Source organism: Rissa tridactyla, chromosome 4 (genome assembly GCF_028500815.1).
Source record: "Rissa tridactyla isolate bRisTri1 chromosome 4, bRisTri1.patW.cur.20221130, whole genome shotgun sequence".
In the NCBI taxonomy this organism is placed as follows: Eukaryota; Metazoa; Chordata; class Aves; order Charadriiformes; family Laridae; genus Rissa; species Rissa tridactyla.
In genome coordinates, this window is record NC_071469.1 from 20,537,235 (window position 1) to 20,557,234 (window position 20,000).

General features: G+C 48.2%; 1 protein-coding gene across 3 annotated transcripts in view; it reads right to left on the bottom strand.

Annotated features, from left to right (window-relative positions):
- Positions 1-1,243: 1,243 nt before the first annotated feature.
- Positions 1,244-20,000, bottom strand: part of CRACR2B (calcium release activated channel regulator 2B) — a 49,015-nt gene continuing 30,258 nt past the window's right edge. Inside the window, exons 9-20 of one of the 3 annotated variants that reach the window (XM_054198816.1) lie at positions 19,670-19,857; positions 18,148-18,219; positions 17,648-17,705; positions 13,400-13,479; positions 9,673-9,967; positions 9,365-9,506; positions 9,062-9,143; positions 6,652-6,766; positions 5,517-5,624; positions 4,739-4,815; positions 3,547-3,714; positions 1,244-2,590 (exon numbers count right to left, since the gene is read on the bottom strand). In XM_054198816.1, coding sequence (XP_054054791.1) covers positions 3,630-3,714; positions 4,739-4,815; positions 5,517-5,624; positions 6,652-6,766; positions 9,062-9,143; positions 9,365-9,506; positions 9,673-9,967; positions 13,400-13,479; positions 17,648-17,705; positions 18,148-18,219; positions 19,670-19,857 — 1,302 coding nt within the window. In that variant the 3' untranslated portion in view covers positions 1,244-2,590; positions 3,547-3,629. Of the gene's footprint in view, positions 2,591-2,618; positions 3,715-4,738; positions 4,816-5,410; positions 5,625-6,651; positions 6,767-9,061; positions 9,144-9,364; positions 9,507-9,672; positions 9,968-13,399; positions 13,480-17,647; positions 17,706-18,147; positions 18,220-19,669; positions 19,858-20,000 lie in introns of those variants that run through there. The other 2 variants (XM_054198815.1, XM_054198817.1) reach the window with 2 other exon arrangements.

Sequence of the window (20,000 nt, forward strand, 5' to 3'; positions counted from 1 at the left end):
TATCCTTAGCATATTAACATGAAAGAGACAAGTGAAATGCAAGGCAGAGTGGGGTCCCTCTGCCTGCGTGCAGAGCTTTGTGGGACTGTGACCACTTATCAGAGCAGATGGTTTTTTCACCTTTGCCTCTAGATCTGATTGTATATGCAGCTGCAGTGTTGCATGTGCCAGCATAAGCTTCCCTGGCTGTAAGAAGAGTACTTTCTTGTGATATGATTCCAAAATGCCTTACAGATTATGTGCAAAATGTCACCTGTCCACTAAGAGACTGCAGCCAATGCAGCGCAGGAATAAGCCCCCAGGCAGAGTCTATTTTGCATCCTCCCCCATCTCATGCCACCTCAGGATATCCCCATTATTTGCTTTTTGTTTACACTGCAGTTTCAAGCGGTCACTTGCAAAGGGTGGCTGCTCCCAGGGCTTCCATTCAGAGGCAGGAGAGATTCTGACAAAAACAGGGGGGTGTAGTAAAATTAGGAATTTTTTTTAAAGTCTCATCTAGTTTGGGTCTGGTATCAGACAGGTTTAAAAACTAACAAAACTTACAGCCTCTAGGCTGCATCTGGGTCTTCCGACAGGACATTTAAACATTGTGCCGAGAGACAACAAAAGACCATCCAGTAATAAAACCCACCCTGGTGCTTACTGTTGTCCAAGTGCAACCAGCTCAAACTCTGTGCCACTTTGTCGTGGTTGAAACAAAAGTCTACCCTGTTCCTGCTATCAATTTATAGCGGGGGAAATGAGTAATAATTTCTTTGGTCAAAGCTGCAGAGGGATTAGTTCTGTAATGCACAAACATCCAGCTGGAGCCATGCCAGGGCACAAGGATTAAAAGCAACCGAATTCCTATCTCCAGTGAAAAGGATGCATGGGACATTATTAAAATAAATGTTTAGTTCTACAAATATAGGCACAAAGTGGGAATGTGTCCTCTCTGAAAGCATTACATTGCCCCCAGATCCCCTTTTTGTCCTCCCTGCTCTGCCTTCCCTGATCAGCTGCACTCTGGCTGCTTGAAAGAGGTAAAAAAAATCAGGCTGGAGATGAATTGCTCCTGTGCTGCCTCCAAGACACGGGTTCCTGATCAACTCTCTCCCTACTTAAAAACCTCCCGTTTGTACCACGACGGGGGACAAGCTTCTCAGCACTTCCCGAGCAGCAAGAAGGGGAGGTCACGCTACAATTGGCGACAGAAGAAGGGAGGCTGAAAAAAAATCTCTCAACACAACCCTTTCTAAGACAACTTTTCTTTATTGCCTGTACTCTGCTTGCGCACTAAGAAAACATGCTTAAGGTTGTACATTAAAAACACCCACGTGGTAGTTCTTGCCATTGCAATATGACAACACTGATAAAGGTAATTCATAGACTGGCCCGCGTTTGTGTGTGAGCTGTATTTCACGCCTTTGTCTGTCATGTGCTCTGTACACAGTGTGGGAGGTGTGCATTCAGGCCATGTTAGCAAACTGGCTACGGCTCTCTTCCTTCTGCAGCAACTTTCCAAATCCTGCTACTGCAGGTAAGTAAATGTTAGCATTACTGATGTGTCCCGACCAAAGATGCCGGTTCTTAGTCAGTGCCACTCCTTATTAACCTGCAACTGGAGCATGATGCAGAGGAATCAGCTCCCCCCATTCAGGTAGTGGGTTTGACCTATTCATCAGGAGATAAGAATCTGCACTCCTTCACACCCACATCGGCCAGAAAGCCACATCTGTGTTCAGATTACAGGTGCTTTCTGAAAACAGAGAGGATTTCCCTTCCCAAACACCGTTTCTTGCAAACACAAGCAGTTCCACTGGCAGCGCTGCTGGTGTTACTCTACAGACTCCGGACCTGGTTCCTTCTGGACCTTTCCTAACTGTCTGCTTCCCAGTCTCTGGAAGGCATTACTGCAACGAAGCACAGCACAAACCACAGCCAGCCAGCAGTAAGGACTAGAACAGAAGTGTATTACTTTTAGCTATTCCTTTTAGTCAGGAATCCCACTCTTCTGGACAAAAAACTTCCTCTTTCCTATCAGGAGTAAAGGGCACTGGGAGGAATCATGGAAATTCTTTGTAACAGCGATGGGCTGTAGATGACTCAGAGCACTCTTCCTGCATGGGATATTCCCAGAGAAATTTGTTCAACAAACAGACATTCAGAGTAATTGCCTTATCCCAAGAGAGGAAGGGCACTGGATAAATATAGGCCTTCCCTATGCTGCAAACTTGGAGGGACCGCGTCACAATTGTATTATCGCATCTTGCTCCTAAAATGTCAAAGTCACATACAGAAATAGGCTTAAAGAAGAAAGGGAACAGGGCGTTACGAAAAAAAAAAAAAAGATCACTTAGTCCCACAAGGCTTTAAGAGTGACTGAGCTACAAAACAGAAAGCATCATGCCCCAGAGAACACCAGGGGCTTCATGCCCAGGCACAGTGTCAGCCATGCTGAGAGGTGCAGTTTTGGGGCCAGGTCGTACCTTAGCCCGTCATTCCCCTCGCCCTGCTTTGCCCAAATCCTTAGTGACAACAGGAACAGGTTCGGTCCTGCTCTTTCTTAGGTCTTTCACCGGGGAAGTGAGGTTATTGCACAAAGTGTCTGCAAGAGAAAAAGCTTCAGTAGGTACCTTTCACGCAGGCGGCTGCCTTGTGCTTCCAGCCCAGGTACATTTGCAAGCACTGTGGTCAAGCTAGTGGGGTGGGATCTTTCAGTCCTGCAGATACGTCTGTTCCTGGTTGCTGGGAGGTTCTTCAGGAAAGGATAAGAGAATGGGAGGAAACAAGCAGCGCTCAGCCTTAAAACAGGCTATATATGGCCCCCCTATTACGTACGGCACAGCTCCTGCAATGGGTTGTGAATCAGCAGCATGTGCCAGCGCCTGCGAGTCCCAGGGCAACCGCTCTGTGTTCTGTAAACAGTAAGAGAGGGACAGTGACAAGGTCCATTAGGGTGACAAAGGGGAGAAAGCCATCGGGATGACCCATTTTATCAGTTCATACTATATCCACATATGGAATCATTTACCTACAATATTGGCAAGTCAAACCAAATTTCGCAGTAAATACAGGGCCTGATCCAGATCTTACAGGAACTGATGGAGGTTTCCTTGCTGACTGAAGCAGGCTTTCAGCCGGGCTCTGCTGTTATAGAACCAAGAGAAGATGCTGCTCTTTGAGAGGAATGGATCACTACCTAGAGCTAGCCCAAATTTAAAATAATTTCTTTATCTCTTACACTAAAATTGTGTTTAACACAGCACCCACTGTGTCCTCCACTTTCTGCTGCTAGGCCACTTCTTTCCCAAAAAGAAAAGGAACAAAACTTCATCCTTTTACGGGGAAGTGACCTCTCCAGACAGAAGGCCTAGTTTGTGCTGTTAGCCCAGACCCGCTGAATTTTCCCAAAGAAGCAGAGGCCTCCAGAGACCAGGGCTGCATGCAGAGTTGGGAAATGGAACAGTACAGATCATATGCACATTTTGGCCTGATTTAGTGCCTTGAAATTCCCAGATGGGGAAAAGCTGCAGCTTCCCCAAGTCTCTGCAGAGCTGATACCATCAGATTTGGCTTGCTTGAAAGGAACCCCAGTTTCATGAAACAGTGTTGGCGCAGGTCTCTTGCTGACACATTGATGTGCCTTATGTGCAGCACCCTTTCCTCCTGCTGACATCTTCCAGCTGCAGGGCATTCTCCCTCTGCCTGTCTTCTTGTGCTGTCAGCAACCTGGAACAAGCAGCACACATCAAGAACACAACCTAGTTAGTGACATCTTCCTGCCAAGGCATTTGGCTCTGCCCTTTGCTCCCCATCAGCCAGGGACATTTAGGATTGTAAAAAGTGACCGGCCCAAACACCGGACTTCTCTGAAAGCTGGGCTAGATAAGCCACACACAGAAAATGAGCATGAATTTCCAGGGAACAGGGAAAGAAACTCAACACATACAAGAGGGGACAGCATGGCTTAGTAGTCACAGCACTAGACCTGGGCCTGAGTGGTTTGTATCTTATTCCAAGCTCCCTCATTGATGACAGAATCCCAGGCTGTTTGCCTCACCTGTCTGGGCTGTCTTGGGCAGCAGCATGGTAATAAAGCACGCTGGAGGCACATGCTATGGGAGACGAGATTTACCTAGCTAGTAAGTAAATCATCCCAGTTAATGAACAGCTAAGTCCTGCTGTGGATTTAACAGAGATGATGCGGCAGGAGGTGAAGGGATAAAAGAAAAGAAAAGGATATTTTCTTGCAAGATTTCAAAGACTTTTTTCAAAACTATTTCCTTTTTTAAAAACTAAAAATCTTAAAGCAAACTTCTTTCAGGCTTACAAAGTATCTTAGCTCTCTTTGCCACCAAAATATCACGTTCTGTGTAACGCTTAATAACGTAAGGAAGAAGAAACCCTTAGAGATGCAGGCAGACTTCAAACTGAAAATGCCAACTTAAAATCTGGGATAGTACACAAGGTTTTTGTGATGAAATATGCAAATTAAACTCCCAGTCTTTCAATAGCAGCTCTGCCAGATGAAGCTTTGCATGTGATAACGTCCAGTCTACACTTGGTGCTCTACAGGCACAGAAGACAAGGACCTGGAGTCAGGGGGAAGAGCACATCGCTCCAGGTCTTTTTTGTGACATTTGACAAAGTCAGTCTCTGACAACCCCCTCTTCTTGCCCGTTCCCCAGGACAGCCCACACCAACCACCTACAGCTGGGGAAATATCCCAGGGTGACTGTTCCTGTTCACTGACCTGGCCATGTGCAGCATGGGCTCCATGATGTTATAGCCAGTCATCGCGCTGCACTCGTAGAAGACAGCCTTGTATTCCTGCACAGCAAGCACATATGTTGGCTGCCAGCTCTCCCCCACCACTCGCCCACCCCTCTGGGAGCTGGCCCACCCTCACCACTGGGAACTCTGCCAAGAGCAGCTGGGGCCAGGAAGGTGGCTGTTGGCACACACCCTGCTCACCAACCCAGGAAAAGGAGATGCTTTTTCAGCATCTGGGGGCCTAGCCAGAGTGTCCAAAAGGGAACACTGGGGGAGTTATTCGGGAAGAGAAAACATCTACCCAGGGTACTTGGATTCCCTTACCTTTGTGTTGCCAAATCCAGAAGATGGGGAACACCTCTGAAACCCTGCCTCCCACCTCCCAGGGACCAAGGTACCAGTGGGCATGCGGATGAAAGGAGTGAGGAAGGATGATTTTGCAGAGTATGCATTAGGGGAGTCCTCAAATGGTAAACCAGCCGCGCATGCTCCCCTCAGAAAGACTGAGCATCACTGTAAGGAGGCATCAAGCCTCAAGGGCCATTGTCTGCCACATGCTGGCCACCACCTCACCCTCCGTGGTACCAGAGGGACCTCAGTACATGTTTGCATTGGAGAAATGGGGGTGGAGTCGGGGGGAGAGGGAAGGTACCATACTGGGAAATGGCTCCAAGAAGGGCATCCTGCCAGTCAGGCTGCCCTGCTCACAGCTGGAGGGAGGCTGCAGAGCAGGTCAGCAGCAGAGCACAGTCTCACACCTTCGCCAGCCTTTCCCCCTCCACCTTGGGCACATTCCGTGTCTCTCTCTGCGCAGCATCCGTTTTATTTCCAAGCAGAAAGACCACAGCTCCATCCTCAATACCTTCCTGCAAAAGAAACAGTGTAAAGCACCCTAGAGACTCAGCCAAGGGAGGGAAATATCTTGGAGCAGATCCTGTTCCATCTCATGCAAACAAGACCTTCAGTAGCAGCAGGATCAGGCCCTTTAGCTCATTAAAGGGCCATTCCTCAAATAGCCCCAGGGATTTGTGGAAGAAAGCTTGAACTACGGGGATGTATTTCAGATATTCGATATGTATATCTCGGATGCTCAGAAAGGGCAGACAGGACATAAGTTCTGCTCTGGGAAATAACAAGCCTGAAGAAAAGCAGTCTGCCCGGAACTGAAGTTCAGGCAGAGCTTCTTATTAAGTTCAATAATTTTTGTTGTATGTGCTATCCTAAACTCAGCCATCACTTGCTGAAAATTCACTGGCCAAGCAACTTTCAACTCTTGTATAGAGTCTCTGTAGCAACTGTTACTCCCTAGGCAATTCCTGGAGCCCATTACCTTTGGTATTGTTTTAAAAAAATAATCAACTATTAAAGTTGAAGCAAATGAGGAAAAAACTAAGCTATTACTAATATTACAGTCTCATCTAGAAATCTCAAAGTAGAGTCAGGATGCGATCGTGTGAAGCACTGTGCATGCATGCTGCAGGTCTTAGCCTAAATGCACCGGGGCTGTCGCCTTTTCCTGGGCATAGACTGAACATCAGGAGACCTCCTGGCCTGAGCACAGGTGTAATGTGACCATGTTTAGGAGATGTTGCCAATGCACATGGGCTGCTTACAAACACACACTATTGTTTTGGCAGGTCCCACCACCTTCTGCATAGAAACAGCCCTCCCTCTCTACCACTGGCTTTGGTATCTTCAACAAGAAGCCCCTGGTCCCAAATTAATTACCACAGGCAGTACCTGTAGCATCTGCTTTGATAACTCATCTTCCCACGGTCAGTAGGACCTCCTAGGGCATCAGAGAACATTGCTTCCAGACAGACCGTTGGAGCTGGTCTAGAGCAAGGCTGCAGCAGCACCATCAGCATTAGAGAGCTGAAGCTCCGCTCTCACCTGGACACTGCTCATCCAGTTCCGCACTGCCGTGAAGGAGCACTCGGCTGTAACGTCGTACATCACCAGAATCCCATCCGCCTTCCGGAAATACTGCTTGGTAATGCTCCGAAACCTGAGCCCAAATGAAATCAAAGGCACTCTCAGAAGCATGGCTGTGTAATGACAAGAAACAGAATGGGATTATCTGTCTTTTAGTGCAGGCTCTCTGCAAGGCCTGGCAGCCCCTGTGTGTGAGATGTGTCCTCTGGGGCTGGTGTGTACAGACTGGTGACAGGCAGGTCAGATCCGTGCACCTTTGAAGCAGGCCAACAGCCTTAGGTAAGCAGGAGTCTTTCCAAAAGCATGGCGCTGACAAAGCAGGAAGGAAGACCTTTGCAGGTCAGGAGGAAAGAAACAGAAGAATCTGTTTAGGTGGGACAGGGAAAGGGAAGGAAAAGTCAATTGCCTATGAAAAGGGAAATGGATGAAAAAACCACGACCTTTCCCTAGAGTCCAGAAGAATCTGCAGACTAAGCTGTACCACAGTATAAACTAGGTGTGCGTAATGTCTGCCCCAGTGCTGCCAAAACAGCAATTAAGATCTCAGCATCAGTACAATCTGTTTCCAGTTTTGAATCTATAAAGCAATGCCATCATACATAAAAATCAGCAGACACAATTTCAGGGAGAAACTCCCTCCAGACATCTACTTTGTCCTGGGGGTACCAGTCAGAACCACAGACTTGTATTTTGAGAATAAACTCCAACAAAAAAGAAACCCAAACCTTAAAATCTACAAGCAGTTTGTGACAGGGCCGTGATATAACCACATTGATTGCAAACTGATGGAATTAAGTGCAACAGGGTAGGTTTAGACTGGACATTAAGAAAAAATTTTTCACAGAAAGAGTGGTCAGACACTGGAATAGGCTGCCCGGGGAGGTGGTGGAGTCACCATCCCTGGATGTGTTTAAGACTCGTTTAGATGTGGTGTTAAGGGATATGGTGTAAGGGAGAACTTTGTAGAGTGGAGATGATGGTTGGACTTGATGATCCCAAGGGTCTTTTCCAACCTAAATGATTCTATGATACACGTCTAAGACCTGCTAATGCTGCAGAAGCCTACCCTAAAGGTCCTCCTGCAGAGACAATACCTTGAATTTGGCCTCTGATGCAATCTGTCCTGGGTAAAATATCACACTTCATGTCATAACAACGTCCTTTACTGCTCAGCTCCAGCACTGAAATAACCACAGGAGTCCCTCAAAAATCATTATTTCTTCAGTATAAAGCTTGATTTTGGAAGAAATAGTTTGCTTTTCAGAGATACTCCTGCTTAGTACATTCCCACCAGGTCTGCATGGTCTAGCAGACTGAGGTAGACAGCATCGTTACTCTGTTGGCACAGCTCGGGATTATAATATTCCCATGACCTCAGCTGCCTCCTGAAGGCCTGCCCCCATAACATATTTATCCCAAAATACCCAGTACTTATGTTTGCCAGGCTCTTGAGGTTAATGGCCCCCTTGAAATAACTTTTCATCTTCAGCTTCAAAGTGCATCCTAAATAAAGTCTAATTTACATGAAGGTAGTGGTGGGCCTATATCTCTAGTAGGAGATGAGGATCAAGTGTGTCTCTACTACTCTGATCCTCACCAACAGTGCTAGTAACATCTAGTCATGGCCCATGCTTTTGAAACTAGAGGCCTTCAAGTGGAGAACCCGTATTCACTGCCACAAAAAGCTACACTGCCCCTCTACCAAGGATTATCACTTCCACGAGTCTATCAGCAGAAGGGACAGTGAAAGGGGCCAATAAACTGACTGACAGAGTCCAGCGGGGTAGTTCAAATCACCTTAGGTCCTTTCCCTTAGGTCAAGCTAATTCAGCTGGCTCTGTCTGAATCAGGTCTGGAAAGGTTCACACACTCCTCTCCACCCTCTGAATAGCAAGTGGTGGTGAGCAGCTGAGGACAGCAGTGGCACAACTGAATCTGAGAACAGGATGTCTATCCAGAGCCTTCATGTCTATCCTAACCTGCAGCCCTGTCCTGCAGCTTTTCCCAGAAGCAGGCTGATGTAGGAGAGTCTTGAGGCCGAGAGGAACTTCAAACCCCGCACCATACAATGATTTATGGATAAACTACCTGAACCACAAGGATGCAGGTCAGACATATGGAAAGCTACTTTTCCATCAGTCCTCATAGTGATCTCCCTGGGCCCCGCTTCGCAGCCACAGCTTCTAGAAATCTACAAAACAAACCTTTGCTGCAGGCTCAGCACTGGAATAGCTGACGCGACCTCTCTGGTCCTTCTGAAGCTAACAGTTTTCCCAGAGACAGAAACCAGGTGCACACACTCTTTCCCTTTCTTCCTGTTTTCCTACACTGAGACTGGCAGTGGGGCATCCTCACAGAAATTGCTTACCTTTCTTGCCCAGCTGTATCCCACAGCTGTAAGGCAACTTGGGTGTTATCCACCATCAGACTCTTCACCTGGTAATCGATACCTGTCAGGAAGGTACCAATGATCATAAGATAGGATGGAGAGAGAGCGACTGCCAATGGCCAAGATCTACACATTTAGTTCAGAGAAATTGCAAGATTGATTAGAAATTGAGCGAGGGACCACCTTTACCTTTATTTGGGCTAAAATACGAGGAAAAAGCATGTGTCGAGGCTGACTTTCCCACCCTTCTTAGCCAGATGAGTCAGGAACCCTATTACTTACCGATGGTTGCATTGAGCTCAGCCAAAAACCTGTCATAGCAGAAGCGGTGGATGAAGGAACTCTTCCCAACGCCAGAGTTCCCTACAAACACCACTTTAAAGATGCGGTCTGGGGAACAGCTGGCTGGTTCCAGTGCCTGGAGCTACAATGGAAGAAAGGGATGCAGTTTTGAAAAGCCCAGCTGCAGACTGTGCTTTGATTTAGGCATTGGACCCCTGCACATATGGAGCTGGAGTTACAGGGGAAGAGAGTCAGAAACCCTCAAGTCCCTAGGTGTTTGGGGAAGAACCCTGAGTAATTACACTCACCCTGCTTTCAGTGCCAACAGGCTGCCCTCTAGGAGGCAATGGAGCATCATCTAATCCATCTGCACTTTTTCTACAGTCAGCATCACCCTTCAAAGTCATCTTCAACCACTCAGCATCTGTTGCCAATGACCATCTCTCCTTGTCTCTGCTCTTCTCTCCAGAGTTTGTGCTATCTCCTTCTCCTGTCTTCAGCCATGTCCCGTTGCCTGGGAAGTATTTACAGTTCTTTTTGTTGGGTTCTTCCACCGCCGCATCCACAGGGAAGGTGAAGGGAAGGTCCGCAGAGGCCAGTTGTCTGTATTAAAGCCCACAGGCATGACAAAGGGAAAGGGGAAGGAGGGGGAAAGGGGAGAGAGAGGAGATTGCAAATTCCCAAAACAGCCAATGAGATCCAATTAGTGCATATGCAATGCTTGCAGGAACTCTACTTCATACATACACTCCCCATAGCCCCTGTGACTAAGGCATCAGTGGCACCCCTAGGGAAAGAGCAACAGTTCACCTGAGCTACACTGTAGTCATATGTGCTGACATATATTTCATTAATTTTAATAAAAATTCCCACCTTCCAGATTTTTCAAGAATTCTTTGCCTCCCACTTCCCCTGGTACTGAAAAATGAGGCAAAGCATACAAAGGTAGCAACAGGAAATACTTTTTCTTTTTTTTTAAAAAAAGCAAGAACCCCCCCTCTATTTTTATTACCAAATACAACAAAAAAGAAGTAACAAAGGTTTCGAGGTTAGTGAAAAGGGTTTCAACTGCAGGCAGCAGTTGGGCGAGGGCTGGCTGATTGTCCTTGGGAGGCCGCATGCGGTGTGCACGTATGTTACTGCCCTCTGCTGAAGGCACCCAGCCCTGCTCCAGGAAACAAGTCCATCACTTCCAGACACTGCTGTAGGAGAGTCTTACCGAATTCAGGCAGCAGAAACCTGCCACAGGTGTGCAAATTGCAGTGAAGATGCTCACAGGAGGGTCACTTTGCCTGGTGTTGGCTCTGCTCTGGCCTGCATCCACACCTGGCCCGAGGTAAGGGAGCCAGGACCCAAGAGATGTTTGTTTTATAGAGCTTCCAACGTATAAAGCTGCGCTCTCTACGGCAAGAAATCCCCAGGACCCCTTCCCAAGCTCTGGTAGTGGGGAATAGGTGTTGCACCCACTGTGCCTACAAAAGAGCAGGCTGATGCACTTTGTCCCTGTCCACTGATGTAGTCATTCCATCATAGAAGGCCACTAAGTTGGTCAGGCAGGACTTGTCCTTGGTGAAGCCACGGTGGCTGTCTTGAATCACCTCCCTCTCCTCCATGTGCCTTAGCATAGCTTCTAGGAGGATCAGTTCCATGATCTTCCCAGGCCCAGAGGTGAGGCTGACAGGTTGGTAGTTCCCTGGGTCCTCCTTTTTACCCTTTTTAAAAATAGGTGCAATGTTTCCCTTTTTCCCACTCACCGGGGTCTTCACCTCACTGCCGTGACTTTTCAGATATCATGGACAGTGGATTTGCAACTACATCAGCCATTTCCCTCAGGACTCTGGGATGCATCTTGTCAGGTCCCATAGAATTCTGTATGTTCAGGTTCCTCAGGTGGTCACAAACCTGATCTTCTCTTACAGTAGGAAGGAATTTTCTCCCCCGGTGCCTGCCTTGAGGTCTATCCACTCAAGAGGTGTGGGGATAGAGGTTGCTAATGAAGACTGAGACAAAAAACTTGTTGAGTACCTCAGCCTTCTCCTGGTCCGTTGCTATCAGTTTGCCCATCTTGCTCATCAGGTGGGGTACGCTTTCTTTGACCTCCCTTTTCTGGCTGAAATACCTGTAGAAGCCCTTTTTATTATTCTTTGTGTCCCTTGCCACGTTCAACTTCAGGTGCGTCTTGGCCTTCCTGACCCCATCCCTACACAGCTGGGCAGCATCCCTATGCTCTTCCCAGGATACCTGTCCATTTCCTTCTTGCCCTTTAGTTTGACCAGCAGGTCTTGACTCAGCCATGCTGGTCTCTTGCCTTCCTTTCCCGATTTCTTACACCGGGGGATCAAGAGCTCTTGCACTCTATGGAAAGCATCAGGGCTGCAAAATTCACCTGCTGCAATGTCTACACTTGTTCTGTGAAAGGGCGTTCACACTCCTGGTTTTCTTCTCTGCATCTGCCCCAAATGCCAGCCCAGAGCCAGGCCAGCTGGAACCTCTTCCTATCCTCCCAGGCTCAGGAGAACAGCCGCCACCTCCCAGTGCTAGCAGGAGTAGCAGCAATAATAGGCTGAGACTCAAAAGCCTCTTTGGGGTGGGGGGCAGTGGTGAAAGGGACAAACACAAAGCTTTCTTAACAGCGACTCCAGATCTAATGGGTTTTATTCATGTTTCTCAAGCAACATGGTGTGACACAGCACTGTGACAGAGACAGGACCAACAAATACTTCTCCCATTCTCACATCACCCTCACTGCCAGACTCCTCCACCTGTTAAGCCTTTCCAGTGGGCTTATGCCAGCAGCAGCTAGCAGGATCTTTGCAAGAATAGCTGAGGAGGAGGATGGGAGAACTTGCGTGTCTGATCCCATGGATAGCATGTCTGGCAATCACACAGCCATGAAAGAGCTCTGCCTCAGACCTATCTAAACAACCTCCCAGCCTGGGCTCGAATCAGCCCTGTTCATGTGGTTTTCCACCAGTCCATGAGCCCAGGAACCTGAAGCTCAATTCTTAAATGCCACTACCAGAATTGCAAGCATTAAGGGTGAGTTGAAGCTGGAAGAAACTCTGAGCCTAGACCTATGTCTCTGGTTGGCACCAGGAGAAACTGGGAAGCGGTGGAACCTGCAGAGACCTGGTAGGAAACAGGGAAACACGCCACCTTTAAGACCTGTTTGGGGCCAGCAGTTGCAGGGGAGATCCAGCTCCAAACCAGGTCAGGGCTGGGCTGGCCTCCCCTGCCTCTCAGAAGCAGCTGGCTTTTGGCCAATACCAGTATGCTGGTCACACGGCTCGTTGGCAAGGGCTGATGCTTAATGCTAGCACTGTTCAGGCCAGCAGGAGCATGTGGGTATTGAAACCACTGTATAGTTTGCATGTAGAGTGGAAAAAAAAAAAAAAGAAAAAAAAAAGGCCTCAGCCACACAGACATGTTCAACCTGCCCTGGCTCAGGGGGAGGCCTGGTGTGCCAGGTGAGCATCTGCAAAGGTGTGGAGGGAGATGGGCAGGATGAACCCACCTGGAGCTGGGCCCTCTCCTTGGGGCTTTCATCTGCCAGAGAGAACACAAGCCTTGTGCAACTCCTGCCCTCTCCCATGCCCCGAGGATATGGGCTATGGCATGCAGAGCCTGTGGACAGGATTTCTGCCTGAGGAGGAACTGGCACACTTGGGAGATGATCCAGTCATTTTAATGAAGCTGCCTGACTTGGTCAGAGACAGCTTTTGTGACTTGTGACTCCCATCTCATGACCACTCGATAGCTTCTGACAGCATTTAGGTTTGCCCCCCCATTGCTGCATGTAGAAGCAGCCCAGAGAGCAGCCACCCCCCTGTGGGAATCAGCTAACAGCATCCTCAGCTTCACCACCTGATGACAAGAGGCAGCTCGAGCCACAGTCAAGGTACACCCCCCACACGGTCCCCAAAACAGCCAGCACCAAGGTGGGAGAACTAGACACAAGACACAGCTTGACTGACAGGTACTCCAGCGGGCACAGACAGATTGACACCACGAACACAACACAGATGCCCGTCTAACCGTTTGACTGGCTTGTCGTCCAGCAGGTAACTGCCTAGCACTGACCCTTTCTTCAACAGGAGCTTTTTGCTCTGAGGCGCCTGGAAGTTGAAAAGAGAAGGGATGAAGAATGCAATTAGGAGCCAGGAACCTGACCAGACCCAGTTCAACCACTCACCACCTCCACAGACCGCTTTGGGGAAGCAAGGCTGCAGCCCTTGCAGCCCCGCACCATGCCGTGGTAGTGCCCGCTGGCAGGCTTGAACAGAGGTGAGCACAGGGCTTGCTTTTCTCAGTTCAGCTCATTTAACTCATACAAGAAGGCATCACTGTTGCTGCTTTCCCCTTTGCAACAAAATCCATCAGAAATAGTGGTGCCCCAAACTGAACTCTTCCTCTAGCCACCCTGAGCTTTCATTTCTGTGGCTTGTTCTCCACTTGGTCTCACAGCTGAATCTCTCTTTCCCCACCTCCCTTTTCATTACGCTGACGTTTTGTGGGACAGACCAGTTGCCCCTTCCTCAGACGGCACTAGTACCCCTCCTGCATGGTACTCACCCAGAACTGCACATGCACCATAGCAAAGGAAGGGGATCATTCTGCAAAGGATTATGCACATACTCTGCCTTATACAAACGTCCCTCTCCATGCTTTCCACCTACTTACCTCAGACTACACACTTCCTACAGCCAGTGTTTACCAGCTCCCTAGAGAAGGGGAAAGCAGGACAACTCTTGCAACCCTCTTCCCCGCCACGCGGCAGCTTTGTCATTCTCAGCAGAGTCAGAGATGAGCAACTTGCCTGAGATCATACAGGAAAGCCTGTGGCAGAGAGAGGAACGACCTGACAGCTCCCCCAAATGCCATGCCAAAGCCTAGCCCTCCCACCCCCGAACAGACTGGCTAACTGCTCCGGCTACACACAGAAAACACAAAGTGAGAGACAGCGTGGCAAGGTGCCCACCGCCTCCGCACTGATGGGAAGGGAGATGTACTCACTCTGTAATTCTGGCGATTTCTGACATGTCCTTACAAGTTATTTCTAGGAGTAAAGGTGGGGAGAGAAGTTTGCAACCTGCCAGATCTGCCTCTGTCACTAGTTTTGAACTGACCAAACTACCTGCAGGCAGCTCCAGACAGGCCTTCCTTCATGCAGCCCACAGCCCAGGGAAGGACTACAAAGATTATTTCTTCAATAACCCCGGCTTATTTTAAAAGGCAAAAAATTAAGAAGCTGCTCTGTTGGCCAGAACTCCCAGGACACCTTTACTGCAAAGCGGTCCAACAAAAGGAGACACTCTGGACTCCACAGAGGACCTCACCCAACTAGGACCTTTGAGGGCAAAAAAACCAACCACCCCAAAACACTTTTTACGTATAAAACTGGTGTTCAAGAGAAGCTCCAGCCACAGCAACAATCCAGCACGGAAAGGCTCACAACTGCAGAGTGCATATCTTCCAAGGTAAAGGACACCCAAGTGCATAACGACCCTTCGGTCATCACTGATACCAGGCTGTGGTTCAGCCAACCAGTTGTTCTCCAGTGGGGAAGGAGGAGGAAGTTTTCAGGGTTTGGGCTGGTTTGCTCATGGGCACTCTCTAGATGCACAGAAACAAGGAAATCATGTTACCGCCCACTGGAGCCGAGTTGCAACCTTCAAGTCACCTGTGGAGCAAAGGAACTCCCAGGCAATCTGCTACGGCACCACACTACCTGGAGAGGAAACAGCCCGCAGAGTACGTACCTGGGTAAGAAAGGAGAAACAACGGGGCACGCTTGCCGTTGGCTCTGCCATGCTTTATTGGCCTGCCAGGTTTGGGTAACATTTGACTTTTCACCGGGATGGTAAAGGGACAGACACAACGTCACAGCTGTACAACACACGATGGCAAGAATTCCACAACAACAGCAGCACACGTACAAGCATTTTGGATGGGAAAGATTCTGGTTTATCAGTGGGATAGGAAAAATTCTGGTTTATTAGTGAAATACAAATATGTGTCCAATGTAGTCAAAGTCCCAAAACACTCTTCACCATGAGCAGACATGAAAATCACTCTGTCAACATACAGCATGCAAGCGTAACTCCATAGCCAGATGGGTCATGGGTGTGAAACTGAACCCGCAACTCCTGGGTCTTAAAAGCACCCAAGAGTGGTTTGCATACAGGCAGAAATAGCCACACATTGCTATCTGTGACCTATAGCCACTGGGGCAAAACAGTGCCCCACAGTGCCGGGGGGCCAGGGTCTGCCTACCCTGACAAGGCCAGAAACTCTTATGAAGAGCAAAGTATTAAGCTGGGCACTGAGAAGTGCAAAGGAGCAGCAGCTGGGTTGCTATCAGCCATGTACAGCCCAACTCTCCTTCCAACCACTTCAAAGTCTTTGCTATGAAAGAACCACTGTTCACCACACCTTAATTTCACAGAAATAACACAACCCTTCCCAGCACTAACAGAGGGCATTAAAGCCTTGGGTTTCTTTTTAGCCTGTAAAAGCATTGATAGTCTCTGGCAGAGAGAGTGTCACGCACTAGGGATCTCCATCAGAAGGCTGGAATCTCCTTTCTGCTGCTGCAGGGAAGTATTGCTATTGTCTCTCCCCCTTACTGTGGGACGGGCTGGACAGCAGATCTTCTGCAGGTGTGTGATGATAGCAGCATCTCTGCAATCCCCTGGAGCCCTGCTTTCCTGCACACTAAAACAAGAATGGCCAGCAAGATGTCCTGTCTGACAAAGGAAAAAACCTTACTCCAGTACAGGCGTCATCTGTCCAGCATGACACAGCCTTGCCGGATGAGCAATGGTGGTAGGAGGAGTTCACTCTGCTGCCCCATCCCTACTGGCAGCACAGGGAGAAGGGAGAAAGCGACTCCTCTGTACTATGACTCTCTCTGATAGGCTCTTTCTTAGGTTCACCTGCAACTGTCATTTTTCAGAGCAGCCCTAAGCAGGTCCTAGTGGGGGAAAAGGAGAAGAAAACAGAGTTGAAGCGGACAAGGTTTGCATACAGAGAGGTACATACCTGAACTGTGGTCTCCGTGGGCCACCTGCCCCACCCACAGGAACCCAGAAACTGATGAAGCACTACGCATGAAAAGAGGAGAACAAACCATTCTCTTTGCCTACTTGCACTGGACTCTGCTACAGAGTGACTGTGTTTATTACTTCTCCAAGAGCGAGGAGGAAGCTCTGGTGCACACACACATACTTAGCAGCTTTAAAAATGGAGAAGAAAAAAAAAAAAAATCTTCTTTCAGATTCCAGAAACACATACACAAAGGCAGACACCTCACCTCCATCCAAAACAGCTAATGAAGTTATTTTATGCATCTGCTGCTCCACTTGGAGAAAAAAATCCAGCCTCTCCCCAGCAGGGCATCTCGTCCCCTATCTGGGCATGATCCCTGTGCTTCCATTTACACACCAGCCAGGAAGTCTCTCAGCCTACCACTGCCTGTCCTCATGGCAAGACAGGTACTTCCAGATCTTCAAGTGGAGCATGGTGGCAGAGCCGGCAAAGACACATGGTGGCAGGGATGGGTCCAAGAAGAGCACAGAGCAGCCTTGCCAGGACATTTGGGAACACAAAGACTTTTTTTCACAAAAAAAATAGTAAGAATTAAAAACAGGTCACATATTCGTACTTATCTGGGAGACTGGGAAAGGCCAGAGATGGAATGGACTTCTCCAGATGTTAGAGGCCCCGTTCTTTCTCCTAGCTCTCTGACACAAGGCTCACTACTGCACCTCCACCCCAGCAGAGTTCACAGGAATGGGGAGCTGCCCCAGAGGAACATCTGAAAACATCTGCTACAAACTCAAGGGGTCAGAGAAACTCCAAAACCTTCCCATGCCCCTCCACCCCCAGTCAGCCAGCAGCACATCTGGGAATCCATCTTCTTCCTCACCACCAGGGATGCGTCCAGCTTCACTCCCCTCCTTGCACGTGCCCAGTGCCTGTCACAACACACAGACCTCATGTGTGCAGCAGGCAGCCACCCACTGCAGCCCTGCACGGGGCTGTGTGACAGTCACAAGCTAACACGCCTTGGGTTAAACCTGGGCAGTTGGCAACTGCAGCCAGCAGAGCTCGTCTCCAGCACAGGCAGAGAGGTGCTGCGAAGTCTGTATTAAGCACCACACCAGGCCTCATGAGCTCAGGTCATTGTCCCCCGTGGAAGTGACAGGCCCCCGAGTGGCGACAGCAACAGCAGCAGGTGAAAGGAGGGTGGTTGGGAATTGGGATTTTCTTTCTTAGACTAACCAGCTTCTTGGCTTCAAAAGCGTCTCGCTCATCTCGAAGTTTCTTGTTCATCTCTCTGCTCCAAAGTAAGACACAGGAGAGACACAATGAAGCACTCATCAAAAATGGAGCAAAAATCAACATTTGAAAGCTAGAACAGAAAGGGAGCTTGGGACACAGATAAAGGTGTTATTTATTGCCAGGCGCGTTGGGATTTCCATGTATCCCAGCTCAAGTAATGGGCTCCACATGGTCCCCTTAGTCAGCAGGAAAGACTAAATTCCTTCAGTGGAGGGATTACTTGGTGATATAACACAGCCTGTGCTCTGCCAGAGCTCGACAGATCTCACAACTCTGTCTGGACCTAGAAAAACAAGCAATGTCTGGGCACTGCTTGAATATGCTCCCAGTGGAGCGTATTCTGTGGGATTCTGCATTCTGTGGGAGAAAAGAGCACAGTGCTGAAACCTCATCCCCTTACACGTATGAGAAGTCAGGATTCCCCCCTGCCCTGTTCTTACCTGAGGAGCTCCAGCTGCCGAAGGAGGCTTTGTTTCTCTTTCTGCATATTCTTGGAGACTCTAAACACATCCCTGGGTGTAGGGGATTTTAAAAGGGGAAATAAGTTAACGGGATACAAAGATCCCTTTCTCAGGGACACTCATGGTATTCTCAAAGATAAGGGCCTGCCCTATGCTAGGAGGATTCCCGTTCCACCCCCCCAAAAAAATTATATCACTCTTTTCCTGTGACATTGGAAGGATTGTTTTTGCCTCTGGGTTCGGTACTGGATGCAATTCGGTATCCTATAGAGTAGTGAATTTTGTAGCCAGGGTGTCTGACTATACTTCTATTCTATTACTAAGGTTTTATAGTATACAAAATCTGGTACCTCATTTGCACATTAACTGCATATGGTAGGACATCTGCAAAAACAAAAGCTGGTATGTCCTATAGTAGCAATGTTCTGTCTTAAAACTTTTTCCTTGTTTTGCTTTGTTTTTATTGTGAGAAGATTCTTCAAAACAAATCAGGTTAGACAAATTAATGACAAAACTGGCACAACTCAGATCCCTTCAGTGTTTTTTTGAGAAGCTTCCACACTCCTGGGGTCTAGCAACACTGTAATTTTCCTATTTTCTGCAATGATAGAGGATTAAAGACCAACTAGGTGTCAATCTGAGCACTAATCTAAGCTTTGAACACCTTTCCATTTTTCAGATTTACGTTTGAATATAAGCACAGTTCATTGTTCCAGCAAACTTTACATTTAATGTTTTTTTTTACTGTGCCCCCACACAACAGATAAGATTGCCATACTTCTCATTTTTAAAGTAAACGTTAAATAGCTTTTTATGACACATGGACCTACAACCTGGTCTAGTGGGAGGTGTCCCTGCCCGTGGAAGTGGGGTTGGAACTAGGTAATCTTTAAGGTCCCTTCCAACCTGAACCATTCTATGATTCTATGACTCAGAGGAAGCAGCACTGCCACAGAAGTTGGGATGGCTGGGTTATACCCCAGCTCTCCCACTCTCCTTCAATGCGAGAGCAGGCATCCCATTTTCTCCTTTCACACCCCAGTTTCCTCATCTGCTAGAGATGGGAAGGATGCTCACTGCCATCTGGATCTGAAACATCCCAATGTTTTAGTTCAGTATTATTAGATTAAACCCAGAAACAGGAACACAAGTGATTAGAAGAGAATCTGTAGGAATTTTGTAGAGGCGATGGTGAACTGGAAAATACACAGAGGAGAAGCCTCCTTTAGGCCCAGGAACGTCTGTATTTTTTACAGTGCTTTTCTAGACAAACATCAATGAGCGTATTCATTTCCCACTAAACACAGGCAGGAGCAGGCAGTATCACTCCCTGTTTAGGCCCATAAGACCACTAGAATGTTACTTCTTTTCCTCAAGAAGAGACAGGCAATCCTCTGATGAGGCCATGGCTTCTAATTAGAGGTGTTTTTTAACTATTTGCCCACCCTTCCTTCTCTGCCTGGGTGCCTGCCCTGACACCCCCTTCCCTGCCCATTCCCACCTGTCCTTCTGCTCTTGTTCAAGCTGAGCCTCTTTTTGGAGCTTGTGTAATTGCCCCTTCACCGCTTCCAGCTCCCATTTGCTTTTCTCCAGCTCTTCCAGCAGGTTTTCATTCAGGTGCCGTAGCCTTTCATTCTGCACACGGGTCTCCAACTGCTCCGAGTTCAGAGACTGTAGCTGATGTTCCAGCTGCAATGAGAGAGAAGGAGGGGTTGGACACAGAGAGGAAGGGTTTTGTACAATCATGCCTGTAAAAACAGGCTGAAAAATCAAATGTAAACAACAAGGCGGAAGGGAGGTCAACACTACTTAGGTCTACAGGACCACCAGTG